Source organism: Myxine glutinosa, chromosome 4 (assembly GCF_964187855.1).
Source record: "Myxine glutinosa chromosome 4, kmMyxGlut1.1, whole genome shotgun sequence".
In the NCBI taxonomy this organism is placed as follows: Eukaryota; Metazoa; Chordata; class Myxini; order Myxiniformes; family Myxinidae; genus Myxine; species Myxine glutinosa.
Genome location: NC_136264.1, coordinates 195,986,486 through 196,014,381, shown reverse-complemented (window position 1 = coordinate 196,014,381; position 27,896 = coordinate 195,986,486). Strand labels below are relative to the sequence as shown.

Here is a 27,896-nt window from a genome sequence, read left to right as displayed (position 1 = left end):
TGCTTGGTGCATTCAAATATTAAAAAGCTAGGCTCATAGCAAAGGGTCTTGAGGGTCCAGAGAGTCTACATTGTCGAAAGGGTCCAGAGAGTCTACATTGTCGAAAGGGTCCAGAGAGTCTACATTGTCGAAAGGGTCCAGAGAGTCTAAAGTGAGGTGAGTCTCAACCAGAGTTGACTCTGGACCTGGTCAACTGGTCAACTGGACTCTGGTCAACTCACCCAGAGTGTCGTCTCAAAGGTACGTTCCAATAGCAGATGATTAACGCACGTGACCAACTGAGTAACAACATGGCGCCGATTGTTACGTTCGCCGAACTCAGGTATTCTATCTCTATGGCTCCGGATGCGATTTATACAGCCAATAAGGAGTCTCCTTTCTCCGAAGCAACCGAGAGCATCACACTGAATCCTCGTGGTTTGTTTTCATATCAACAGATTCCCGACTTGGGATTATAATGACATCATATGAACGCGAAAGTTGTGCATTTTAAGGTCGAGAAAGAGTGGCCAGAATTCCCGGAACTGGCATTTTACGATTAGGCGATGCGATGACGGCGGACCTGCTGGCGGTTTAGGCGGTACAGATGATTTACGATTAAGCGATGCGATGACGGCGGACCTGCTGGCGGTTTAGGCGGTACAGATGATTTACGATTAGGCGATGCGATGACGGCGGACCTGCTGGCGGTTTAGGCGTTACAGATTATGGAGACCACAGAAGTGGTTTTCGTGGTACGGACCACGGCGACCCTGGGTGCAGTTTATACGGTGCGGCCTCGGTGGCATTTTAAGTGTTAAAGGCTATGACAACGCTTGTTGTGGCATAGGCGGTGTAGCTGGCGGCGGTTGTGGAAAGGGTGTAGTTGTAACGGAAGTTTGCCCCCCTCTAGCCTCTAATCCCTCCCCATTTGTTATATCTTGTAATTGTGCTGTTGTTTTGGAGGCGAGGGGAAAAACGAGTTGAGACAAAGTTAACCGTAGAGTTTGTCTCGCTCGCTCCAATCGGAGAGACACATTTGAGGTGATTGATCGACGGCGAGCGACTCGGGGAGGAAGAGGAACTTCGCGTGGCCTGTGGCCCGGAGTATGGCGTGTGGAGCGGCCATACCGTTAAAAAGGCCGCTAGACCTTGAATGCCGCTCGGGACTTTCACCTAAACGGCGGCGCTGTGGCTCGGGAGGGGCGGCGTCCCCCGGGCAGCCTCGCAAGTACCTGTCACTCGAACCGTCGCCCTTTGGAGAAGTGACACCGCGGCTCTCGTCAGGTATGGGTTGTCGGGCATGGCCGGTTCGGAGCTGTGAGCGCCTTTTGTTTCCTTTTCCTTGTGTGATTTGATCCTCATTATTCTTACTTCTGAAATGCCTACTTGCTCTTCCTCCTCCTCCACCTTCGGCTTCACCATCGTCCATCTCCTTCCAAACTCATTTAAAAGTACATGTTATCGGATCACTGAACATGCACGACTACCGGGGTTTCCGTCTTTGTTTGTCACTTGGATCATCGTGTGTGTGTGTGTGTGTGTGTGTGTGTGTGTGTGTGTGTGTGTGTGTGTGTGTGTGTGTGTGTGTGTGTGTGTGTGTGTGTGTGTGTGTGTTTGTTTGTTTGTACGTGTGTGTGTGTTTGTTTGTACGTGTGTGTGTGTGTGGCTATGTACGTGCACAATGTGTGTGTGGCTATGTACGTGCACAATGTGTGTGTGGCTATGTACGTGCACAATGTGTGTGTGGCTATGTACGTGCACAATGTGTGTGTGGCTATGTACGTGCACAATGTGTGTGTGGCTATGTACGTGCACAATGTGTGTGTGGCTATGCACGTGCACAATGTGTGTGTGGCTATGCACGTGCACAATGTGTGTGTGGCTATACACGTGCACAATGTGTGTGTGGCTATACACGTGCACAATGTGTGTGTGGCTATACACGTGCACAATGTGTGTGTGGCTATACACGTGCACAATGTGTGTGTGGCTATGTACGTGCACAATGTGTGTGTGGCTATGTACGTGCACAATGTGTGTGTGGCTATGTACGTGCACAATGTGTGTGTGGCTATGTACGTGCACAATGTGTGTGTGGCTATGTACGTGCACAATGTGTGTGTGGCTATGGACGTGCACAATGTGTGTGTGGCTATGTACGTGCACAATGTGTGTGTGGCTATGCACGTGTACAATGTGTGTGTGGCTATGCACGTGTACAATGTGTGTGTGGCTATGCACGTGTACAATGTGTGTGTGGCTATGCACGTGTACAATGTGTGTGTGGCTATGCACGTGTACAATGTGTGTGTGGCTATGTACGTGTACAATGTGTGTGTGGCTATGTACGTGTACAATGTGTGTGTGGCTATGCGCGTGTACAATCTGTGTGTGGCTAAACACGTGTACAATCTGTGTGTGGCTCTGCACAGTGTGTGTGTGGCTATGCACGTGCACAGTGTGTGTGTGGCTATGCACGTGCACAGTGTGTGTGTGGCTATGCACGTGCACAGTGTGTGTGTGGCTATGCACGTGCACAGTGTGTGTGTGGCTATGCACGTGCACAATGTGTGTGTGGCTATGTACGTGCACAATGTGTGTGTGGCTATGTACGTGCACAATGTGTGTGTGGCTATGTACGTGCACAATGTGTGTGTGGCTATGTACGTGCACAATGCGTGTGTGGCTATGTACGTGCACAATGCGTGTGTGGCTATGTACGTGCACAATGCGTGTGTGGCTATGTACGTGCACAATGCGTGTGTGGCTATGTACGTGCACAATGCGTGTGTGGCTATGTACGTGCACAATGCGTGTGTGGCTATGTACGTGCACAATGCGTGTGTGGCTATGTACGTGCACAATGCGTGTGTGGCTATGTACGTGCACAATGCGTGTGTGGCTATGTACGTGCACAATGCGTGTGTGGCTATGTACGTGCACAATGCGTGTGTGTGGCTATGTACGTGCACAATGTGTGTGTGGCTATGTACGTGCACAATGTGTGTGTGGCTATGTACGTGCACAATGTGTGTGTTTGTACGTACGTATGTGCAGTGTGTGTGTGTGTGTGTGTGTGTGTGTGTGTGTGTGTGTGTGTGTGTGTGTGTGTGTGTGTGTGTGTGTGTGTGTGTGTGTGTGTGTGTGTGTGTGTGTGTGTGTGTGTGTGTGTGTGTGTTTGTTTGTACGTACGTAGGTGCACAGTGTGTGTGTGTGTACGTACGTAGGTGCACAGTGTGTGTGTGTGTACGTACGTAGGTGCACAATGTGTGTGTGTGTGTGTGTGTACGTACGTAGGTGCACAATGTGTGTGTGTGTACGTACATAGGTGCACAATGTGTGTGTGTGTACGTACGTAGGTGCACAATGTGTGTGTGTACGTACGTAGGTGCACAATGTGTGTGTACGTACGTAGGTGCACAATGCGTGTGTGTACGAACGTAGGTGCACAATGCGTGTGTGTGTACGTACGTAGGTGCACAATGCGTGTGTGTACGTACGTAGGTGCACAATGTGTGTGTGTACGTACGTAGGTGCACAATGTGTGTGTGTACGTACGTAGGTGCACAATGTGTGTGTACGTACGTAGGTGCACAATGTGTGTGTGTACGTACGTAGGTGCACAATGTGTGTGTGTGTACGTACGTAGGTGCACAATGTGTGTGTGTGTACGTACGTAGGTGCACAATGTGTGTGTGTGTACGTACGTAGGTGCACAATGTGTGTGTACGTACGTAGGTGCACAATGTGTGTGTGTACGTACGTAGGTGCACAATGTGTGTGTGTACGTACGTAGGTGCACAATGTGTGTATGTACGTAGGTGCACAATGTGTGTACGTACGTAGGTGCACAATGTGTGTGTGTACGTACGTCGGTGCACAATGTGTGTATGTACGTAGGTGCACAATGTGTGTGTACGTACGTAGGTGCACAATGTGTGTACGTACGTAGGTGCACAATGTGTGTGTGTGTGTACGTACGTAGGTGCACAATGTGTGTGTGTACGTACGTCGGTGCACAGTGTGTGTGTGTGTGTGTGTGTGTGTGTGTGTGTGTGTGTGTGTGTGTGTGTGTGTGTGTGTGTGTGTGTGTGTGTGTGTGTGTGTGTGTGTGTGTGTGTGTGTGTGTGTGTGTGTGTGTGTGTGTAAACATGGGCCGGTGTGTGTGTGTGTGTAAACATGGGCCGGTGTGTGTGTGTGTGTATATGTAAACATGGGCCGGTGTGTGTGTAAAGTGTGAGGAGGTATTGGAGAGGAAAATGCAGAGATATATTTTTTTAAATCGCGCCATGATGATAAACGAAAATACACCGCCTAAAATAACAGTCGACATATATTTAAAATTCGTCACACACATCCATGCCCGTGGGATTCCCACGGGTGACCCCGCTAGTTTAATATAGGATAACTTGTGGAGGTGAGGGGGAGGGAGGCAAAGGGAAGGGTAAGGTAGCTTACGAGGAGTGACTGTTGATCAGGCTTGTGTGATCCGGAATTGGTGTTTCTAGATTGTTTCTGATTTGCTGATTGATCTCAGTCATGTTTGGTGTGACTTTCCATTCCACGACCACAAGCTTCCCTTGGATGGAATGACTTCAGATGCTTCTGCATCACAGAGGTTCCCGACGTGCAAAACGATTTCTTGCTGCAGAGGACAAAATCGAATTTGCATCGGATTTAAAATCTCGCTCGGTTTTTCCTGATTCTTTTCCATTCCAAAGAAGCTCCAGATCATGCTCAATGATGTACCAGCTTTTCGGAGCAGATTTTTCTTTCCGAGGAGGTCCTCCATGTCCATTCCGACTTCTGAGTTATGCCGTTTTCTGTCTCTGTCCCACCCTGAAACACGGAAATGCTCCTGGGAAAGAAAAGTCGTCAAAGTTTCTTCAAATTGATCCAAGGCTCCGGGGAAATTTGTACTGTACAGTTTACCTTGGCCGTGTATAAGGCAAAAGACCGCTCCTCGATTACTCCGGACGTTTTTCATTTGATGTTAATAAATGTGCCGTGATATCTTTGCTGATTAAGAAATATGATGATTTTGGAATCCCACAATAATATATATATATATGTATGTGTATATATGTATGTATGTATATATATATGTCGGGCCCCGGAACGAGAAGTCCACTTGTTTTCTGGCCCTAGCTGTCATTTCCTTTGTTCTCTTCGTGAATTGATGATACTCTTAGATTTATGAGATGGCACTGTTTCTGTTCAGATGGCCCATTGTTTTCTTAAGCTGGTCCATAAATCTTGCTACCCTGCAACACATCCTCTTGTTCATCATGCATGGAATACTGTTATATGGGGATGCCATTTAGGGGGTAACTTTGCATCGTGTGAATATGAATGAATGAATGATCGTTTTAAGGCCATTTTCCCCGCTAGAGCGGGGGTTGGCCTTGCGGGCCCCATGACAATCATGGTTCCCTGTTTTAGGCAATGTTTTTATGGCCGGATGCCCTTCCTGGCGCCAACCCTTAGTCGCCTCTTACGATGCGCAGGGATACGGTGTACCTATTCTAACCCGGGGTACACACCGTGATCATTCATCCCAGCAAGCTGGTACTCAATTTGCCGACCTCGGAAGGATGACAGGCTGAGTCAACCCCCCTGGCGTTAATTCAGCGATCGACCGGGGTTTAAAAACAGGATCCCAGGATCCCGAGCCGGCACCCTAACCGCTAAGCCAACACCAGGCTTCGTGTAGTGATAGTTATTTCCCAAATTGCATGTAATTGATTAATGAGAACAAGTGTGAGGTATTTTAATTGTGATTATGGAATTTGTGTCGTTTTATGGGTAGAAAGCTGTTGTCAATCTTCCCCACATGTCTAAAACCACTTTCCCTTCACACCCTTTTTTAATGTTCGTACCTTTGTCATCTGTCCTAAATGTTATTTTAAGTGTGCTAACAGGCTGTCGGCACATGTTCAGATGGAGAGATGCCACAACCGCAAGCTCTGGCTGTGAGCAACATCTGAGTAAAAGGTCTGGGCTTCGCCCTGCCAACGAACCAATGGCGGCCGAGCAGGGAAGGGCTAAGGGCATCACGGATACCCGTGGGGGTCGAAGGTATAAAACGCACGTGTTGGGCTGAGCGGGGTGTGACACACGGAGAAAGTTTAATAACGGAGCCTGGGTGTGAGCTGCACCGGGGTTCCTCCCCAAACCAAACCATTTATTCCGCTGCTTCGAGCCATGCCTCACACCTGAGCCAACAACGCCCATTCCACCCATCATGCCGGCTCCGGTCCATGGCCTGAAACTGGTCCTCCAAAGCCATATCTCCACTTCGGACTTGCTGCATCCTGCCAAACGCAGCCTCTGTTATCGAGTCTTGTTTTTTTTCTTTCCAACGCAACTTGGAAAGATTCCTCTTCACCTGGGAAAGATCCCCAGGCACTTCAGTAGGGAATTGTCTCTGCGCTCGACAGCTCCATCATGACGACGAGAGCAGCATCAAATCGCTCCAGGATTACCTCCCTTTTGCCTCCTTGGCCAACAAAGCCAGTGATGTGTGCCACCTGCATCGTGCCATGGAAATCACCCAGGGCTCCAGGCAGTCCATTTGAGACATGATCATTTGTGAGGTGGTGTTCTGATCTGCAGGCCGCAAAGCTGTCTGCGTGTGTGCTGGTTCGTATGCAGCCTGTGGCTGCTTGGCTGCATCATTTTCTGGGAGCATGGCTGTGCCGCTGATACAGTGCCCCCTGTTACCAGTAAGCTGGTACTCATTTTGCCGACCTTGGAAGGATGACGAGCTGAGTCAACCCAACTGGCGTTATTTCAATGGTATGACGGGCTTGAACTCAGGACCTTAAGATCTTGAGCTCGTCGCCTGAACTGTTGAGCCAACACCAGGCTTGCTTCTGTACGCGTGCACGTGTGGCTTATGTTTGTGTGTCCATTTGTTGGAATTCCAGGAGAGCTACTCAACGGTGATTCGGTTCACCTTTTAGCAATCCTGCCGGGGCACAATGTATGTTTTGATGCACCTGAAAAATAATAAATGAAATGAAAAATTGGGATTATTGAGGGTGGAAATGCAAATGGTTCGGTGGATGTGTGGAGTATCGTTGAGAGAGAGGAAGACAAATGATGAATTGCGAAAGATGATGGGAATAGAGCCTGTGATGGATGCTGTGAAGAAGAACAGGTTGAGATGGTTTGGTCATGTGTTGAGGAAGGATGAAAGTGACTGGTTGAGAAGAGTGATGGAAATGAATGTAGAAGGAAGTAGAGGATGGGGAAGACCGAGAAAGACTTGGCTAAAGATGGTGGAAGAAGAAATGCGGGCAAGGGGGTTAACAAGGAGAGATGCAGAAAATAGGGCAAGATGGAGAAGATTGTCATGGGGACCGCAAGGCTAACCCCCGCTCTAGCAGGGAAAATGGCCTTAAAATGCATGGTGTTGTTGTTGTTGTTGTCGTCGAAAATGATGTTTAGAGATCTCATGGACTCTATTGGGATGGCATTGGAATACTCATTCTTTGTGTGTATGTTTGATCAATGTGAATCCTCCTTTACTCCAGAACAAATCCTTGAGAGCATCAGGCGAGAATTTCGGCGACTCCAGCGAAGACGGCATCTTGAAGTGTCAGGAAGTGGATCAGGTACGTGGGCGGGACGGAAACGAGATTGGCGAGCGCGTTTTGTGAACTTTAAACGATGTCCAGAATTGTTTGGTCATACCTCTGTTTGCATCCATGACTATCCTATGTTCTCACGATGTCGGCTTCAGAAATCTCATTAATCATATTGATATAAATTTATTTTTGAAACCAACTTCAGTCGATGCAGCATTGAGAAACAGGTTGAACTTTAAGATGTTAAACAATGAAGGAGTTATTAGTGACTACCTGGACAGTTTGTTTTGATATGCTGTTTCACATGCTCACTGATGGGGGACCAAGCAAGTTTTCAAACATACTTTTGTGTACATGTGCCAATCTCGTCGTACAATTACTATGTTGCTGCAGTGAGCCAGGTGAACACGGTCAAATCTTCCACATGGATTGTCACCGGTTTAATGCTGGATAGTCCTTATGGCTGTCCGTCGGAAAGCCAAACAGATCTTTAATTAGGTTTCCGACGTACAGAAGTCCAACAAGTGCTGTCGCCTGCAGTGCGTTCGTCTGTCTGATAGGATGTGCCGAGTGACAATCCGGGACAAATCTGAGTTTTTGGATTTTCGCACCCATTTTCGAATGGCCGCAACCTTACTAGCACCGTTAATCGCTGTTCAAAACTGGGCACCAGACCCGCACTCGGTAGTGGAAGAACAGGGTTTATTATAAATAATGAAAGGGGAAGGAAAGACAAGAAGCAGATATATTGATAATTACCTCCGCCACTGAAGGTGGATGGAGGTTGTTTTTCACCCCCGGCTGTCTGTTTGTGAACAAGATATCTCAAAACGTTGTGGACGGATTTGGACGAAACTTGGTGGACCGGTTGGGTGTCTGACATGGACTATTCGATTTTGGTGAAGATCTGAATATGGATTCATGAGAATTATTGAAATTTTTAAGTGATTCTTCACCATTGAGAGACTGGTCTAAAACCAACATATAGCAGGGTATCTCAAAAAGTTGTGGACAGATCTGGACAAAACTTGGTGGACAGGTTGCGTGTGCAACAATGAAGAATCGATAAAATTTTGGTGAAGATCCGGATCCGGCTGGTATTTTTAAAGCGATTCTTCACCATTGGGGGATAGTGCCAAAAACGATAGCAGGAAATCTCAAAAGTTTTGGATTGATGATTTTGATTAAATGTGATTCTGTATTATGATTTTCTGGACTACTATGGGATACAAAACAAACTGTTCACCTGGTGGAGGTATGCTCTCTTCTGAGTGCCGTTCTAGTTTTCTATGCAGCGCTTTGAGATATAGAGGTGCAAAGTTTTTTGGGTTTTCCAAGATGGCGCCCATACCACGTGACCTATGACATCATAATTATCATTAAAAAATATACAGGAGGAGATGCACCTACGGTGAAAATTTCCTGTCAATCGGACCAACGGTTTCAGAGAAAATTCATATTTATTCTGTGCGGACAAACAGACAAATGCTCAAGACCAACCAATATACTTGAAAAATCTTCGATTTTTGCAGGTAACAGACAGATTCACATGCAATACCCTCTCCTCTGGTGAGGGTAACTAGAATCACCCGTTCCCTTCAGCAGCCTGGGGAGAGGTGGTTGAGGAGGGTTGTTGGGATCGGCAAAATATATTTTGTGCCGTGTCTAATAATCAATCCCCTCTGTCTGTAGCAGGGATCAGTAAAACACTTTCACTGTGGCACTTGTGCAGGTGAAAATCGTAAATACCTTGTTTCCTTTGGGTATGGGTCACCAGTGTGAGGTGCTGCCCACCACTTACATATGTGTGTGGTTACACAAGTTGTTTTTTTACTTAATCAAGAGAGTTCTTGTGGTGCTTTGTGGTGGTTGGGTTGGTATTAGATATTGCTTGTGTGCACCTTCGGTTATTTTGTCAATGCGGGATATTCGGATTAAAACTGCCGGGTTCCGTGTGCAGGTCGAGAAGGTCCGAGTTGCGTGCGTGAGACCGGGCTCCTCACGGCCCGCCAGGTGGCGATGATCTGCGAGAGAGCGCTGAAGGAGCGAGAAGAAGGGCTGAGGGAAGAGTACAATCGGTTGCTCACGGAAAAGCTCAACGGTGAGTGTCCTCAACCCTCCAGCTGAGCTTTCTCAATTCGACTTTGACCTCACACACCTTTTTCTTCCTCAATCCACCAGAGCAATATGACACGTTTGTGAAATTCAGCCATGACCAGATCCTGTGTTGTTTTGGAGAAAAAGCCCCAACCTGTGAGTAGATAAAGAACTTTCACCATACCTCTCACATCTCACCTGCCATACTCTGTTAAACCTAATGATGCCCAAGTTTGGTTCTTCCTCTTCCCCAGATGTTTCCTGAAGGTGTTTCAGCTGACCTGACCCTAACGCCTCCTCAAAGCCTCGTCTGCAATGGATGACCATCCTTTTCTTTCTTTATTTTCCTTGTCTCCACAATCTTAAACCAGTACGACGTATTTACCTCCTCCCTCTGTTTTGCTGCCCCACCCTAACCCCCCCCATAAGAACAACGTTTTAGCAAAATAAAATCAGTCTGATGGCCACATGGATCGTTTATTTCTCAGTGTGTGGCTGGCATTGTTTAGGGCTAACAAAACACCCTGAGTTTAACCACACCAAGACGACCACTACCACATTCACACTGCAACACCCGTGCAAACGTCATTCAAACCCACAGTTAGCCGTGCTGTGGGAAGCATTTCCGAAATGTCAAAATATTAAAAAAAGATTTTCTTAAACCAGGAAAGGTTTATTTGTAAATGACCCTTTTCCCCAATTACCCCGAGTCCTCCTCACGGACACCACACCAGGTTCTCGATCTGCACCGAATGAAAGAGGAAACGCTAATTCTCCTCTGGTTTTATCTCTTCTCCTTTGCCCTTGATCTTCCTTTCCCATTGCCGCTGGTTGTCTGAGAAGCCGTGCTTGCTTTTGTTGAAAGAGTTGGGGCCGGCTGAGGTGGGGGTATCCCTGGGGTTGTGGGAAGTTAAATAACATGTCGATCAACAGCAACTATTGCATGGAAAGCTCATGTATGAAGGCTTGTGGGTCGATAACATTTTAACTAGGTCTGTGAACGGTGTGCTTTACTCATACGTGAAGCGAGCTGCTGCTCATTGAGCATTAACCCTTCATCACAAAGATAAGACCTTTTGTCACAGCATTAAAAAAACAAATTATACACATACATGTATACATGCTCTAAAGGGCATTGATGTCATAATGTCACATACATGCTCGAAAGGGCATTGGCAGCAAAAACTAGACCTTGCTTTCCCATCAGGATCAAAACACTCCGATTGGTAACAATGTAATTAAAGGTCTTGCAGCTCTGAGTGTAATTTACCTTCCAATGTTTTTCATTCTCATTTTTGCTTCGGGAGGCATCTCCTCAGGTTCACTCTGTCAACAAAATGTTCATGACGCAGATGCAACGATGGCTTATGGGTTGGTACATTAAACTTTGTGTGTGTGTGTGTGTGTGGGGGGGGGGGGGGGGGGGGGAGGTGTGCTTGTGGGATGGAGGGGGGGGGGATGGTGTGCATGATGAATGGTGGGGTTTGGGTGGGGGGGGGGGGGGGTGATGGTCTGCATAAGGTATGGGGAGGGGGTGATTGGTGCTTGCGGGATGGTGGGTAATGGGTCTGTGCGCGCAGGATAGGGGTAAGCCGATGGTGTGTTTGTGTGGTATGGCAGAGTGACCAAGGGGGGGGGGGGGGGGGGTGACTTACGTCGCTTTCATTGAAGGCTGCAGCAACATCTGCTTTCTTCGGCCGAAGTGGTATCACATCCTTTTGTTTCTGTCACGGGAATAAAGATGAATGTGCAGAATACATCGCATGGAATGAGACACAATTGTTCAGTATTGCTGCCCATGACGTCAAAGTACTTGCTCTGTTTCCTTCAAAACGGTCTGACGACAAAATGAAAATTATCCCTACAGCCAGGTATTGTTTGTTTCAGCTCGATCATTATTATTGGCAACTGGCAGCCGGCAGGTATGAAGTCAATGTCAAAACCATCATTAGCAACCTGATGTCATTGATGAGCACACATGTCCTTGAAGGCCCCTCAAGTAATATTTTCTACTGTCAGAGATTGAGGCCAATTGTTGAAAGGCTTTTGAATTGAATCAATTCTCTTGCAGGCCGAGGGTTTGTGTCTGAAACTTCCTGGGTGTCGGTAATCCCCTGCGGTTCCTTTTCACGGATTCAAATCTGGTTCTATGATCCTCGTGGTGAAGCCATGTTTCTTCACCACTGACAGAGTGGTAGTTGGCTGCATCTGCTTTAAATGGTCCGAGAAGCTTGTTCCATGAAGGCAGCCTTGGCCTTGCATCAAAAAAAAATGGTTGTAGTTGGAAAGATGCACTTTCACAACTGAAGGCATCGCCGTCAAGCACAACTGGCCGGTAGATGAGTCTGGGGTCTGAAATTTCCTCGATTTGAATGTTTTCATTCAGCATTGTTTAGTCAATGTGTCCCAGATGTTCGTATCCTCATGTGGAAGGGAACGTCTTGTGACTGCAATTTGTACATCTTGAGCATGTCCATTGTCCATGGTCTACGCAATGCGGCATTAAGAAATTCCAATTTCTATGAATATTGTGATTCTTCATGATTAATGCCTTGACCTGGGAAACAGTTTCCGCAATGGTTGCATCCGTCAGCCTTCCTGACCTGAGGTAATCCTCAAGGGATGTGCATCCACCTGTAAAACCTCCTGCGTATTGGACTCCTGTCGAATACAAGGGCACACCTTCACCACGCACGTGTCCATTTATGGTCCTGGTGCCTTTGCCCAATTTCACGAACACCCATTGTTGTATAATGATATAGCAAACTTCTTGATTGTGCTCTGAGATGATAAACAAATGTGACCGGTCAGAAAAGGCAGCAGATGCTGTGTGGACGTGTGTGTGTCACAGGTGTGTGTGAGGGGCAGGAAGGGGATGCGGTGCAGTGGCATGAGGTTAAAAAAAAAATGGAAATGGGACAAGTTGAAAGTAACATGCATCCTCATAGTGGTGGCCGTAGGAACATGATTGGACAACAGAGGGTCCCATGCAATAAATGTTTCTGACCAGTACAACACCTGGCTCAATATGTGCTTAAGCCATTTCTGTAAAGGATCAATCATATTTGACTGACGATTCAATTTGAGATGAACAATTGATAGTAGTATTGGACACAGGAAAGTGATTCCACAGTTTGGGAAAGAGGGACAAAGGAATGCAGGTGAGGACAGGGTTACTGGATAATCATGTTCATAAGTGCTGGGTGGGGTGGACGGCTGAAAGGGAAGGAAACAAGATCAGAGTAGAGATGGGCGACGATGGAAGGAACAAACCTGCTTAACTCCCTGGCACATCATCTTTATCTCTTTGCTGTTGACATCCCTCATCCTTCAGACAGACAGCCTCTTCCCTCTCCTCAGACCTTGACAAAATCACAACATGGTCAAACACAGAGTACTTTTTCAATCCAGAGTCTGTCCGTCTCTCTTCAAAAGGACCGAACCGCAAACTCTCATCTACTTTCTCCACAACCATCTTGAAGAGGTTCAGTCATTCAAACTCTTGGCTCTTGCTCTCAGCCATGACCTTGCTTGAGCAAACAACATTTCAAAGTTGGCCTCCAAAGCCAGATGCCGACTGGGCATCCTCCATAATGTGAAATCCTTCCTTGGCACACCTGAACTCCTTTCAGCCACAGCTTGATGGAGTACTGCTCTCCCCTCTGGGCTGGCTCCACTGCATCTCATCTTGCTCAGCTTGATGGCATGGAAGCCAAGGCCTTCAAGATTATTGGAATCTCTTGCAACGAAGTTGTCTCACCATCGCAGACAGGTTGTCAGGTCTCTGTCTGTCTTCTATCGCCTACTTTCTGGTTTTGCACCCACTGCTCTTTCCGTGCTTTGTCCTCCTCAATTCCCCCCACCCCCCTTCAGGTTTCTGCAGGGCTCACAAGGTCCACCACCGGACCCATTCCGAGTGAAACTGCTGAAATCCAGGACCAATGTTCATCTCCACTCATTCCTCCTTTTTTCCAGCTTGTGGAACCACCTTCCACACTCCTTCAACCTCATTCTTACCTCCAGGTCTTCAAGACAGCTGTTCACCACCATCTTGATCATCCCCCATCCAAACCCATGATCTTTTCTATACCCGTTAAACCACCCCTCACCCCTCCCAAAATGTTACTTATGTATCCATCTTGTCCACCCTTTGCGTTTTCCCCTACCCCTCATCGTTACTTGCATCTGTTTGTCCGTCTTCGTCTACTTTATCCCTCCGCCCTGCTGTTATTCCCCTTTCTCCTGCTGTTATTCCCCTTTCTCCTGCTGTTCCTTTTATTACCTCTGCCACCAAAGGTGGATGGATGGAGGTTATGTTTTCATCCCTGGCTATCTGTTTGTGAACAAAATATCTCAAAGTTGTGGACGGATTCGGACGAAATTTGGCAGAGATGTAGTGTATGTGACAAGGACGAAATGGTTAGATTTTGGTGAAGATCTGGATTCGGATCCGGCTACTAGAATTTTTAACTGATTCTTCACCATTGGGAGATAAGGCCAAAATCGATACATAGCAGGATATCTCAAAAAGTTGTGGACGGATTTGGACGAATCTTGGTGGACAGGTTCGGTGTCTGACAAGGACGATTCGATTCGATTTTGGTGAAGATCTGAATATGGATTCGGATATGAGAATTATTTAATTTTTCAAGTGATTTTTCACCATTGGGAGATAGGACCAAAAACGATACAAAGCGGGATATCTCAAAAGGTTATGGATGTATTTGGATGAAACTTGTTGGACAGGTTGTGTGTGTGACAAGGAAGAATAGATTCAATGTTGGTGAAGATTCTGATCCGCATCCATCTAGTAGAATGTTTTAAGTGGTTATTCACCACTGAGTGATATGGCCAACCAGGTGGAGGTATGCTCTCTACTGAGGGCCGTTCTCGGTATGTTGTGTCCTGATCTGTTCTGTTTCCTGATCCTCCATGAGTCCAGCCGATGTGTAGAAAAGCAGTTTGAGGGATGATGCCGATGATTTTCAGAAATTTAGCCTCTAAGGATTTCAGAAGCAAGATCTGGGATTGAAGGTGCATCAGTTCAGAAGGAAGAACAGTATTCCTGGGTGCTTCAAATAAATGCTTTGCAACCTCAACAAGTTCTGCAGAACCGACTAGAACGCCACTCAGGAGAGCGCATACTCCCGCCGTGGGTCAAGTTGGAATAGTACGATTTCACAAAAGTTTGAGTAGTTCAGTGACAAGACAAGACAACACAAGACATACACTGCACAGATATATATTTAGAATATATAGAAGATAATGTTAAAAAAAGAAAGCAATTTCACTTACATTTTCGGATTCAGCGTTCAATTCTATATAAGTGAGTGTATTCTGAGGCATGTGTGACTTCAAATAAAATTGTAAGCCAGGAAAAACGTTCGTTTCATTCCTTAGGGATACAACATGTAAAACTGGCCCAAACGTCAAAACAAACTCGCTCATTTTAAGCCGTACAAGCTAATGCGACCACTCATTCTTCTGGGAAGAATCCCGTGCACATGCTTGTCACACTTATAACTCACCTAAGTCTTTATAAGTTCATCAAATACTGACACCGCGATTGACATTTGCTGAGGTAAATGTTCTCTCTTCTGAGGTAAAAAACAAAACAAAACAAAAAACAGTTTTAAAGCATACGTATCAAACGAGTGTGTACCCCGGTTTAGAATAGGGACACCGTATCCCTGCGTGTCGTAAGAGGCGACTAAAAGGGTTGGTGTCAGGAAGGGCATCCGGCCATAAAAACATTGCCTCAAAAAGAGAACCATGACAATTACGACTACATATGGGCAAGGTACAGCCCGAAGTACCCCGTGGGGGACCCCACTCCCTTTCGTCAAAACTCAAGGTGGGGAACCCGATCGAAGCAAGGGTGGAAATCACTCCATTTATGACGACGAAACGTCTGATACCCGACGTGGAGATCGGTTTCTGAGATTTGGGACATGGAATGGAGGGACAATGAGAGGGAGATCAGGAGAAGTGGTGGAAGTAATGGTCAGAAGAAGAGTTGACATATGTTGTGTGCAGGAGACGAGATGGAAGGGAAGTGGTGTGAGAATGGTGAAGGGTAGGCAGCGACAGAAATATAAGTTTGTGTGCCAAGGGTGCCCGGAGGGCGTGAATGGTGTTGGTGTCCTGTTTTCTGAGGAGTTTGTGGACAGTGTGGTGAGTGTGACTCGAGTGAGTGAAAGGTTGATGATGGTGAAAATGATGATTGGAAAGCTCTTGGTGAACGTCATCTCGGGATATGCTCCGCAGCTTGGTCGGAGCGATGAAGAGAAGGACAAGTTCTGGTGTGCGATAGAGAAGCTGATGGAAAACGTGAAAGATGAAGTTGTTGTGGTAGGAGGAGACCTAAATGGACATGTGGGAAGGAGTATGGACGGTTTTGAGGGAGTTCATGGGGGTTACGGATATGGTGTGAGAAATGGAGAAGGTGAAAGGATTTTGGAGTTTGCTGATGGAGCTATTTTGTTCATTTGTAATACTCAGTTCCAGAAAGAGGATAATAAGCTTGTTACATACATATCAGGTGGGTCGACGACAACCGTTGACTACCTGCTGGTGCGTAGGCGAGATAGGGGGCACCTTCGGGACACAAAGGTGATCCCGGGGGAGGAGGCTGTTTCACAGCACCAGTTGGTTGTCTGCGACATAAGGGTGAAAGGTGCGAGGAGAGCTCGGCGGGTGAAGTACCAACCGAGAATGAAGGTGTGGAGGTTGAAAGAGGTGACAGTGAGGGAGGCATTAAAAGAGAGGCTGCGTATGGTGGAGGATGATGTGGTTGAGCTTGAAAGTGGTTGGATGTCAATGAAAGATAGTCTGTTGGGAGTTGTGGGTGAGGTATGTGGATGGACAAAAGGACCACCGAGGCACTCGGAAACATGGTGGTGGGATGATGAAGTTGGAAAGAGGATTGACGAGAAGAGGAAGAGGTTCAAGGAGTGGCAGAAGGTGAAGGGTATGGGGGCAGAAAAGGCAGAGCATGAAAGTTATAAGGCAGCCAGGAAGGCTGCAAGGAAAGAGGTAGCAAAGGCACAGGAGGCATGTAGGAAAATGTTCGGAGAACGCTTGGATTTGGAAGAGGGTCAGAGAGCGGTATTCAGGATTGCAAAGCAGATAGGGAAAGAGAGGTGTGATGTGATGGGGGTGAGTTGCTTGAAGGATGAAGTGGGACAAATCGTTGTCGGCCCAGATGGAATTAAAGGAAGATGGAAGAGATGTATGGAAATGCTGTTGAATGCAGAGAATGATTGGGATGGCAACATAGAGAGTAACCCAGTTTTAGGACCGGCAGAGAAGATAACCGAGAAGGAAGTTGAGGAAGCGATAAAAGCAATGAAGAGTAGAAAAGCGGGAGGGCCGACGGAAGTTGTGGGAGATATGTTGAAGGCAGCGGGAAATTGGGGTGTGAAGAGAATGACAGAGATCTGCAATCTGGTGGTGAAAGATGGCCGCATTCCAGTGGATTGGGAACCGAGTACCCACGTCCCTCTATACAAGGGGAAAGGTGACCCTCTGGACTGTGGCTCGTATCGAGCGATAAAGTTATTGGAGCATGGAATGAAGGTATTGGAAGGGGTGTTGGAGAGGAGGATAAGGAAGAAAGTGAAGATTGACAAAATGCAGTTTGGATTTATGCCAGGAAGAGGAACGACAGACGCGCTTGTTATTGTGAGGCAGTTGCAGGAGAAGTATATGGAGAAGAGGAAGAAGTTGTTTCTTGGGTTTGTTGATCTGAAGAAAGCATTCGATAGGGTTCCACATGAAGTAGTGATATGGGCATTGAGGAAGTTAGGAGTGGAGGAATGGTTGATCAGAGTAGTTATGGCAATGTACAAAAGAGCGCGCACAGCTGTCAGGACGAAGGACGGGAACAGTGGTGAGTTTGAGGTGAAGGTGGGAGTGCATCAGGGGTCGGTACTAAGTCCACTACTATTTGTAGCTGTGATGCAGGTCCTGGCTCAGAACGTAAAGGAGGGTTTACCATGGGAGTTGTTGTATGCAGATGATCTGGTGTTGATTGCAGAAAGTATGGATGGACTGAAGGAGAAGATGAACAAGTGGAAGGAATGTATGGAGACAAAAGGTCTGAAGGTGAATATCGGAAAAACGAAGGTGATGGCAAGTGGTAAAGCATGTGGTGAGGTGGAAAGAACTGGGAAGTGGCCGTGTGCTGTGTGCAGGAAGGGTGTCGGAGTGAATTCCATTCAACGTACAATGTGTGCTGAGTGGGTTCATCAAAAATGTAGTGGTTTGAGAGGGTCATTAACCAGTGTGGCAGCTACATTCAAGTGTAAGGTGTGCACAGAGGGAGCTGCAGATGGAGGAAATGTTGAGTTGGATCTTGGAGACGGCGTGAAGCTGGAAGGTGTGAAAACATTTTGTTACCTTTGAGACATGCTGAATGGAGAAGGTGGATCAGACTTGGCAACGGTTGCTCGAGTGAGATGTGCATGGAAGAAGTTTCGGGAACTGAGTGGCGTGCTGATGAGGAGGGGAGTGTCGTTGAAGCTGAAGGGAAAGGTGTATGCTGCATGTGTGAGAAGTGTTATGATTTATGGGAGCGAGACATGGGTAATGAACGTAGAGCAGTAACGAAGGTTGGAAAGGGTGGAAATGCGAATGGTTCGGTGGATGTGTGGAGTATCGTTGAGAGAGAGGAAGACAAATGATGAATTGCGAAAGATGATGGGAATAGAGCCTGTGATGGATGCTGTGAAGAGAAACAGGTTGAGATGGTTTGGTCATGTGTTGAGGAAGGATGAAAGTGACTGGTTGAAAAGAGTGATGGAAATGAATGTAGAAGGAAGTAGAGGTCGGGGAAGACCGAGAAAGACTTGGCTAAAGATGGTCGAAGAAGAAATGCGGGCAAGGGGGTTAACAAGGGGAGATGCAGAAAATAGGGCAAAATGAGGAACATTGTCATGAGGACCGCAAGGTTAACCCCTGCTCTTGCAGGGAAAATGGCCTTAAAATGCCTGTTGTTGTTGTTGTTGTTGTATACGTATCAAACGATACATTTTATGAAACGGGAAACCTAATACACACTTTGGTGGTTTTAAAATGACAGAATATGTCTTTATTAGAAAAAAAGAAAATGAACATTGAAGATGACGCTGCTAAAAAAAATACACTGCTCTAACGCATAACCACGTGTTTAAACTACATTTACAACAAATATGAAAACTATTTTCATATCACAATGTTAAATCTATATATATAAAACACAGTTTGTGTGTGTGTGTATGTGTGTGTGTGTGTGTGTGTGTGTGTGTGTGTGTGTGTGTGTGTGTGTGTGTGTGTGTGTGTGTGTGTGTGTGATGTTACCGATAGACTCCTAAACGGAGAGGCTTACGTGCTTGATATTTGGCATAGACATGGCCATTGCGCCTGGGACGAACATGGCCGAACTCAAAATATTTGACGATCCATATTTTTTATTCATATTTACCTCAGCGCATTTCAGCGCACGGAATCAACGGAATCAGAGCAGGGGGGCGCTGATTCGCTCAGAGCGATCACGTGATGACGCTATGAACGCTATGACGCTATGAACGATATGAAAAAAAAAATCGCTATGACGCTATAAAACGCTATGACGCTATGACGCTATGACGCTATGAAAAAAAAAAAATCGCTATGACGCTATGACAAAAAAAAAATCGCTCGCTTTACCAAGGGGCTCGCTCTCCCCCCGTTCCCCTCCCCTCCTCTCCCCCGCCCGGCAATGCCGGGTACTTCTGCTAGTATAGAATATAATGTTTTTAAAAAATGAGCCCCATCTTCCAATTGTAAAAAAATCCTTCAAAAAATTCCCGGATCCGGAATAATATCCTGAGCTTCACCAAAAACTAATCAATTCTTCCTTATCCCAAGGGCAATCATCCCACCAACTTTCATCCAAATCCGTTCAGAACTTTTCCAGATATCTTGTGCACACACACACACACACACACACACACACACACACACACACACACACACACACACACACACACACACACACACACACACACACACACACACACACACACACACACACACACACACACTACCACCTGGCTGGCTTCCTGTACTCGGACAGATTTGAGGTCAACCATCCAAGCTTACAAAGCAACAAACAATACACATCTACTGCACAAAAATTGAGCACCCTTCGAGACATTTCTTCAACATGGTTTTAAAAGTCGAACAACGTTATTAATGGAACAGTAAGACAAGTAGGTCAACAACTTCATCTTCATCACGATTACCTCCGGTCAGCACCGAATAAAACAAGTGCAGTGCCTGCACGGGGCACTGCATCGTGGAGCACATGATAATCTGATGTCTGGTTTCATGTGCTTGATCTCTCGCCAGCATCTTACAGCTGTTACCATGGTTACAGGCTGCAAAGGTTAGAATTGACCCAGTGTATTGATATGACCAACAAAGCAAATTCCAGAACCTGCCAGAAGGACAACAGTCTCTGCAGCACTTCACAAATCTAGACTTTATGGGAGATTGGCCAGACGGAAGACGGAAGCCATTCCTGAGAAAAAGGCACATGACAGCACGTCTGGAGTTTGCAAAAAGGAATGTGAAAGACTGAGGGCATGAGGCAGAATATTCTGTGGTCTGATGAGACGAAATTTGAACTCTGGCCTGAATGCAAAGCGCTACATCTGGCGGAAACACAGCACATCTCATCACCCATCTAACACCATCCCGACTGTGAAGCATGGCGATGGCAGCATCATGCTATGGGGATGCTTTTCAGCAACAGTGACTGGGAGACTTGGTAGGATAGAGGGAACAATGAATGGAGCCAAATACAGGCAAATCCTTGAGAACCTGCTTCAGAGTACAAAAGACCTTAGGCTGTGGCGAAGATTTACGGTCCAACAGGACAATAACCCCAAGCATGCAACCAAAATCACCACTGGAATGGCTTCAGAACAATAACGTGAAAGTCCTTGAGTGGCCCAGCCAAAGCCCACACATGAATCCCATTGAGAATCTGTGGAAAGACTTGAAGATTGTTCACCGACACTCCCCATCCAACTTGACAGAGCTTGAGCAAATATGCAAGGAAGTATGTGAGAAACTCCCCAAATCTAGATGTGCAAAGCTGATATAGACATACCCTTGAACACTCGAAGCTGTAATCACTGCCAAATGCGCTTCAATGAAGTAGTGACTCAGGGGGTTGAATACTTATGTAAATTAGATATTTCTGTATTTCATTTTAAATTATTTTGTATAACTTTAAAAAAAGAATTCCCCTTTAACATTATGGGGTATTATGTGTCGATCGTAAAAAAAAAAAAATCTCAATTTAAACCATTTTAAATTCAGGCTGTAACAACAAAATATGAAAAAGTCAAAGGGTGTGAATACTTTATGAAGACTGTAGGCATAGAGCAGCATACCGTAGCCCCAAGACGTATGGTAATGGCCGTCTTGCTTTGAGGTTGAGCCGTAGGTTGCTGGGAATCGGCATCTGAAGAGGGAGAATCATCTTGAGCGTCCGATTTTACCAACTTAGCCGGTGCTGGGCCTTCTGCCATCAAAGCAGATGGTGGGGAAGGTGGATCATCTGAAACAGTGAGTTGGAAGTTACGAGTAATCGATAATCAAAATAATTTTGCAAGTTACCGACATCCAAATAATTAGGTCACAGTTGAGAACAGCAAGGTAAATTTAAGGTGAGAAATGCGATACAAAGGGAAAGAGTAATGCGTGGGGGAATCCGTACAGATTGGAACAAGTTGAACAAACAACACGAAACAGGACGAGGGATGTAGGAAATGCTTGCAGTTTGGGATGTTCAGTTCTCACAGCGCGGTGCAAACCCATGCTGGCAAACTGGTTTATGCTGTCTCACCGCTTGTGCGTTCCGGCCAGTTTGGGACGTTCCAGGATGGCAATGCCACCATCCATCAGTCATGCTGTTTTGGACCGGTTTAGAAAAAAATTTGCAACTACAAATGGCAGGATCAATTCAACCGAGCACTGTGGGACGCACCAGAGATGGATCCAAAATTACACCGAGGCACCATCGACAAACGCAATCAGATATCCCATCTCGTGGAATAGATACGACGATGTGGTCAAACCTCCATAATGGTCAAATCAAATCTTTCCTCACTCGTCAAATCTTTCCTGGGAAAACCACATTTCAAATCTGGCCTCCAAAGCCAGTCGCCGACTGGGCATCCTCTGTCGTGCGAAGTCCTTCCTTGGCACACCTGAGCTCTTCACCACATACAAGGCTTTCATCTGCAGCTCAATGGAATACTGCTCTCCCCTCTGGGCTGGTGCTCCTGCCTCACACCAGCTCAGCTTCACGCTGTTGAAACCAAAGCATTCAGAATCATTGGAATCTCCTGAGATGAAGCTAACTCCAAGGGCCTCTCACTCACTCACTGCAGGCAGGTTGGTGGTCTTTCCGTCTTCTACCGACTCCTCTCTGGCCTTGCCCCCCCCCCCCCCCAGCTCTCTCTGGGCTCTGTCCCGCAAATATTCCTACAGGTCGCACAAGATCTGCCTGCAACCCTCTTATGGTTAAACTGCCAAAATCAAGACTCTCTGCTCACCTTCACTCTTTCATTCCTCTTTTCTCCCGCCTCTGGAACAAACTCCCTCACTCTCTTCAATCCCACTCCACCCTCCAGGTCTTTAAAACAGCTGTTCACCACCATCTCTTATCTTCCCCCATCCAAAACCTTGATCTTTTCTACCCCCGCTAATTTCACCCCAAATCCACTTTTTTGAAATACCAACTTCTGTCCTGGAAGTCCTTGGTGTCCTTGGGTTTTATACTTCTCCCTCCCCCCCCCCCCCCTTCCCACGCCTCCTCCCCCCAAGCCATCTCCCTTCCACACATCTCCCTGCTCTCAAATGTTGTGTTTGTGTACTTCCCCTTCTCTACCCATCTTGTCCTCCGCTCCCTCTTTTTATATATTTTGTTTGTCTGGTTGATTTGTTTGTGAAGTAAATGTTAGCTCTTTCACGAGCCTCGATTCAGTATACAAAAAACAAAAACACATCATGCACAATCATTTTGATTTATTTGCCATGGAATGAAACGACTGCCGAGTTTGCCTGTTTTGCTATAAGTTCAACAACTAAAAGCTGACAGGACCATGTTAACTGCAATAGAAAATGAGGTGTGGCGAATATTTCAAGTTAACCCTTTGTTGGAACCCAAAAATAAATTGGACGCAAAAATATTTCCCGGTTTCGTAAACCTTTTTCTTCTTCACGAAATGCTCATATTTCGTGTGTACAATTCATTCAATGATGGGTATTATTTCCAATACACGACGAATGCAAGATCGTTCCGTCTGCCGGGATTCGTTGGTGGAATGTTGACGATCCCATGGTGTCCTTCGCGAAGAGTAGGCGAGATATCACCGGAACCATGAACAAATTACAAGTTCCCAACCTAACTGTTGCTGGGAGAGGGATGGCTCTCGGGGACATGTGAACGCAGCCCTAGGGTTGCGCCCCCTATCCGGATGCTCTCCCTATAATGGGAATAAAAAGGGGGGAGGGATACGTTTTGCCCCAAATATTGGTATTTCATTCAAATATTTCTCAGAAACCGCTAGACAGATCCAGACCAAACTCGCCAGGAGGCATCGGGCCCTAACCTTAAGTCGTGCTCCTCATGGCCGTATCCTCCCTGGAAAGCGGACCACGGCCCCCCGAACCCGAATCCCTCGTTTCATCGTCCAAATCGATCATTTGTTGAAAATCAATGTTTGCTGTTTTCGAGTTTCCGGGGTGCAATTAGACTTCAAATGAAACCTCTTGGGTGATCAATACAGAATGTGTTTCCACACCACCAAATTGGCCGGCCCAATTCAAGTCGAACGGTTCCCCTCTTGGAGTGTTGCTCAGACGCAGCCTGGTGGCAGTAGACTGATCAACTTTTAGTTGTGAAATCCACCAAGTAATTCCCTAGCCTTAAAGTGACGTAATCCGACTACAAACAATGGTGGTTTGAAGTGGCATGCCAGGGACACAGAATGAGCAATGAAGGCATATGTGCAGATTCTCTCTGGAAGGAGAAACAAGGCGAAAGCCTTCATACGAAGTGTCACGAAGTATGGGTGCCCTACCCCTCTAGGCTGGAGTAGCTGAGCTTTCCTAGAGCACATCCTATGCTCTCCATGTTATCAGTATATCTCAACAGAAGGGTGATCCCCAAGGTTTGTTTTCCACATACGGTGGGCAGGGTGTTTTGGCCCTCAAGCCCCCACCTGCGCACATGCATTATTCGAGAATCCCACACCGAGTTATCCTCCCAAATTTGAGGCTGAAGACTCATCTTAATGCCTTTATCTCCGTACTCTCATCTGTGACATCCACTTCCTGCCTGTTCTATCATACTATTCCCTCTAGGATCTAGGCCATCACGGGTGCTGTCCATCACCTCATGCCAACACACCCCTATTCTTCTGCTCTCGCTGCGCCCATTCGTCCCCTTTCCTTTCTGTCACTCATGTGCAATGCCTTTGTCTCCTTCTCGCCCATTGAACCTATGTGAGAGTATGAATAAGCCATCCTCGTCATTCAGCACAAGCCTCGGTTTATGTATACAGAGAAAAATTAAAACAGCTCGGGCGCAATCCAGACATCATGCAATTCTTTTTTTTTTTCCAATTTTTGATGTACAGCAGCAGGGGCGCTGTGCAGCGGTGGGAGCATGTGCAGTGGCTGGAGCATGTGAAGTGGCTGGAGCATGTGAAGTGGCTGGAGCATGTGAAGTGGCTGGAGCATGTGAAGTGGCTGGAGCATGTGAAGTGGCTGGAGCATGTGAAGTGGCTGGAGCATGTGAAGTGGCTGGAGCATGTGAAGTGGCTGTAGCATGTGAAGTGGCTGGAGCATGTGCAGGGGGGAGATGACAGCAGTGGGAGTGGAGAAGGAATTTGTATTGAAGAGGGAATGTGCAGTGGTGGGGTAAGTGCATTGGCTGGAGCATGTGAAGCGACTAGAGCAATGCGCAGCGGGGAGATGACAGCAGTGGGAGTGGAGAGGGAAGCGCAGTGGTGGGGTAATGTGCAGTGGCAGGAGCATGTGAAGTGGCTGGAGCATGTGAAGTGGCTGTAGCATGTGCAGTGGCTGGAGCATGTGCAGTGGCTGGAGCATGTGAAGTGGCTGGAGCATGTGAAGTGGCTGGAGCATGTGAAGTGGCTGGAGCATGTGAAGTGGCTGGAGCATGTGAAGTGGCTGGAGCATGTGAAGTGGCTGGAGCATGTGAAGTGGCTGGAGCATGTGAAGTGGCTGGAGCATGTGAAGTGGCTGGAGCATGTGAAGTGGCTGGAGCATGTGCAGGGGGGAGATGACAGCAGTGGGAGTGGAGAAGGAATTTGTATTGAAGAGGGAATGTGCAGTGGTGGAGTAAGTGCATTGGCTGGAGCATGTGAAGCGACTAGAGCAAGGCGCAGCGGGGAGATGACAGCAGTGGGAGTGGAGAGGGAAGCGCAGTGGTGGGGTAATGTGCAGTGGCAGGAGCATGTGAAGTGGCTGGAGCATGTGAAGTGGCTGGAGCATGTGAAGTGGCTGGAGCATGTGAAGTGGCTGGAGCATGTGCAGTGGCTGGAGCATGTGCAGTGGCTGGAGCATGTGCAGTGGCTGGAGCATGTGAAGTGGCTGGAGCATGTGAAGTGGCTGGAGCATGTGAAGTGGCTGGAGCATGTGAAGTGGCTGGAGCATGTGAAGTGGCTGGAGCATGTGAAGTGGCTGGAGCATGTGCAGTGGCTGGAGCTTGTGCAGTGGCTGGAGCTTGTGCAGTGGCTGGAGCTTGTGCAGTGGCTGGAGCTTGTGCAGTGGCTGGAGCTTGTGCAGTGGCTGGAGCATGTGAAGTGGCTGGAGCATGTGAAGTGGCTGGAGCATGTGAAGTGGCTGGAGCATGTGAAGTGGCTGGAGCATGTGAAGTGGCTGGAGCATGTGAAGTGGCTGGAGCATGTGAAGTGGCTGGAGCATGTAAAGTGGCTGGAGCATGTGAAGTGACGAGAGCATGTGCAGCGGGGAGATGACAGCAGTGGGAGTGGAGAGGGAAGCGCAGTGGTGGGGTAATGTGCAGTGGCAGGAGCATGTGCAGCACCTGACGCATGTGAAGACAGCAGTGGTGGGAGCATGTGCAGTGGCAGAAGCATGTGCAGTGGCAGCCTAAACAGGCCTCAAAGTGCAACCATGTGTCACTGTGGAGCGGCAGTGGTGAGTGCCAATGCACAAATAGCAGCGGCGAGAGTTTGTGTAGTAGCGAGAGTGAGAACCGTTGCAGCTGAATAAGCAGGAGTAAGAACCGGTGCAGCTAAATAAGTGGGAGAGAGAGCAAATGCAGCACAGCAGCAGTGGAAGAGTGAGCATGTGCAGTGGAGGTGTAAGCTTGTGCAGCAGCAACATGACGAGTGTAGCTGCAGGGCCAGGAGCAAGTGTATCTCGTATCTGCAACAGTGGGGGCAGTGAAGTAGTGGAGGCGTTTGTAGCTGCACAAGCATGAAGTGAAGCAATACGTGTAACTATAGCAGCATGTGATGGGCAGCATCATGTGAAGTGCAGCAACATGTGCAAGTGCAGCGGAACGTGTAAGTGCAACAACATGTGGAAGTAACCGGCATGTGAAGTGCAGCAACATGTCTAACTGCATCGTGTGAAGGGCAGCGTCATGTGAAGTGCAGCAACATGTCTAACTGCATCGTGTGAAGGGCAGCGTCATGGGAAGTGCAGCAACATGTCTAACTGCATAACGGGAAGAGCAGCAGCATGGGAAGTGCCGCAACATGTCTAATTGCATGTGAAGCGCAGCAGCACATGAAGTGCAGCAACATGTCTAACTGCATCATGCTAAGTGCAGCAGTGGATAACTGCATCACGTGAAGAGCAGCATCATATGAAGTGCAGCATCATGTCTAACTACAGCATGTGACGTGCAGCAACATGTCTAACTGCATCATGCAAAGTGCAGCAGCGTCTAACTGCACCATGGGAAGTGCAGCAACATGTCTAACCATCATATGAAGAGCAGCATCATTGGAAGTGCAGCTTCATCATGTGAAGAGCAGCATCATGTCTGACTGCATCATGTGAACGGCAGCATCATGTCAACTGCATCATGTGAAGAGCAGCACCATGTCTAACTGCATCATGCTAAAGTGCAGCAGCGTCTAACTGCATCATGCTAAGTGCAGCAGCGTCTAACTGCATAATGTGAAGAGCAGCATCATTGGAAGTGCAGCAACATGTCTAGCGTCATCATGTGAAGTGCAGCATCATGTCTAACTGCATCATGTGAAGATCAGCAACCTGTCTAACTCGTCACTGCATATTGTGAAGTGCATCAACATGTGATGTGTAGCAACATGTGAAGCGCAAGGGTGTGTGTGTGAAGTGCAACATGTGATGTGTAGCAACATGTGCAGCGCAGGGGTGTGTGTGTGAAGTGCAGCAGCATGTGTAAATGCAGAAGCATGTGTGTGCAGCCGCACACGATATGCATCAGCATCGGGAGGGAGCAGCTATAAGTATAAACAAAAAGAAAAGTGGGACGGCACCGGCCGGCCACTTGTACGCCCTGTACCTTGTACTCTTACCGTCCAAAGGCCTCTTCTCAGAACTCCTTCGTTCCGCCATGTTAATCTGTACTCACAGGATGAGGATAAGGCGGGACTTTTGTGCAGTATTTCCTTATTTCCTCCATATATATTTTTTTAGATTAAAACCTTACAAGATGAACTAAGTTTTTGCTTTAAAATCCAACAAATACTGACGAGATTTCTGTCGCTATGCGGAAAAAAACGGGAATTAAAAATAAATTCGTCTCGTAATCATTATATGAGGCGACTTACACCGCCATGGCGATTAGATATGCACAAAAACAGAATTCGCTCTCAAAATACAACAGTATCGGTGAAGGAAGCTGACGTTATCTATCCATTCCTGTCAGGAGATGCTACATCACCGAGTTCAGTGTTGGTTCACGAAAAAGTAAGCCGGCTATCCTGCCGATAGTGCAACCAGGTGAATGCTAAAAGCCAGGTGTACCTTTTGCGGTCGGCAGGGTAAATGAACCGGTGTTGCAATTTCTTTTCGCCCCCGGGATAACCGTGGATCCCACAGCGGGTTCTGCGCTGCACGACGCGACGCGCAACCGACCCTTCCACAACCGCACACACTTGTTACTCTCGCGCCCAACAACTGGACGACGAGGATGGCGCTCTC

The 27,896-nt window shown here is 47.2% G+C and overlaps 3 protein-coding genes across 4 annotated transcripts in view; 2 read left to right on the top strand and 1 right to left on the bottom strand.

The window, feature by feature from the left end:
- Positions 1 to 27,896, top strand: part of TSEN2 (tRNA splicing endonuclease subunit 2) — an 841,321-nt gene that overhangs the window by 292,153 nt on the left and 521,272 nt on the right. The gene's annotated exons all lie outside the window — the stretch shown is intronic.
- Positions 821 to 10,138, top strand: LOC137425609 (akirin-2). Of its 2 annotated transcripts, none has more exons than XM_068114207.2 (5): positions 821 to 1,266; positions 7,521 to 7,601; positions 9,535 to 9,675; positions 9,756 to 9,827; positions 9,926 to 10,138. In XM_068114207.2, exons 1-5 carry the CDS (start codon positions 1,089 to 1,091, stop codon positions 9,934 to 9,936), a joined length of 483 nt encoding a protein of 160 aa, XP_067970308.1. In that variant the 5' UTR covers positions 821 to 1,088; the 3' UTR covers positions 9,937 to 10,138. The 2 variants fall into 2 exon arrangements, with proteins under 2 accessions (XP_067970308.1, XP_067970307.1); XM_068114206.2 differs by having other exon boundaries at positions 832 to 1,266; positions 9,904 to 10,138.
- PCNP (PEST proteolytic signal containing nuclear protein) lies at positions 10,130 to 27,896 on the bottom strand. Its single transcript, XM_078776841.1, has 6 exons — positions 27,720 to 27,896; positions 27,269 to 27,314; positions 21,095 to 21,261; positions 11,327 to 11,395; positions 10,942 to 10,997; positions 10,130 to 10,565 (listed from the first exon to the last, which is right to left on the bottom strand). The coding sequence occupies exons 2-6, from the start codon at positions 27,306 to 27,308 to the stop codon at positions 10,439 to 10,441; spliced, it is 459 nt and encodes a 152-aa protein (XP_078632967.1). The 5' UTR covers positions 27,309 to 27,314; positions 27,720 to 27,896; the 3' UTR covers positions 10,130 to 10,438.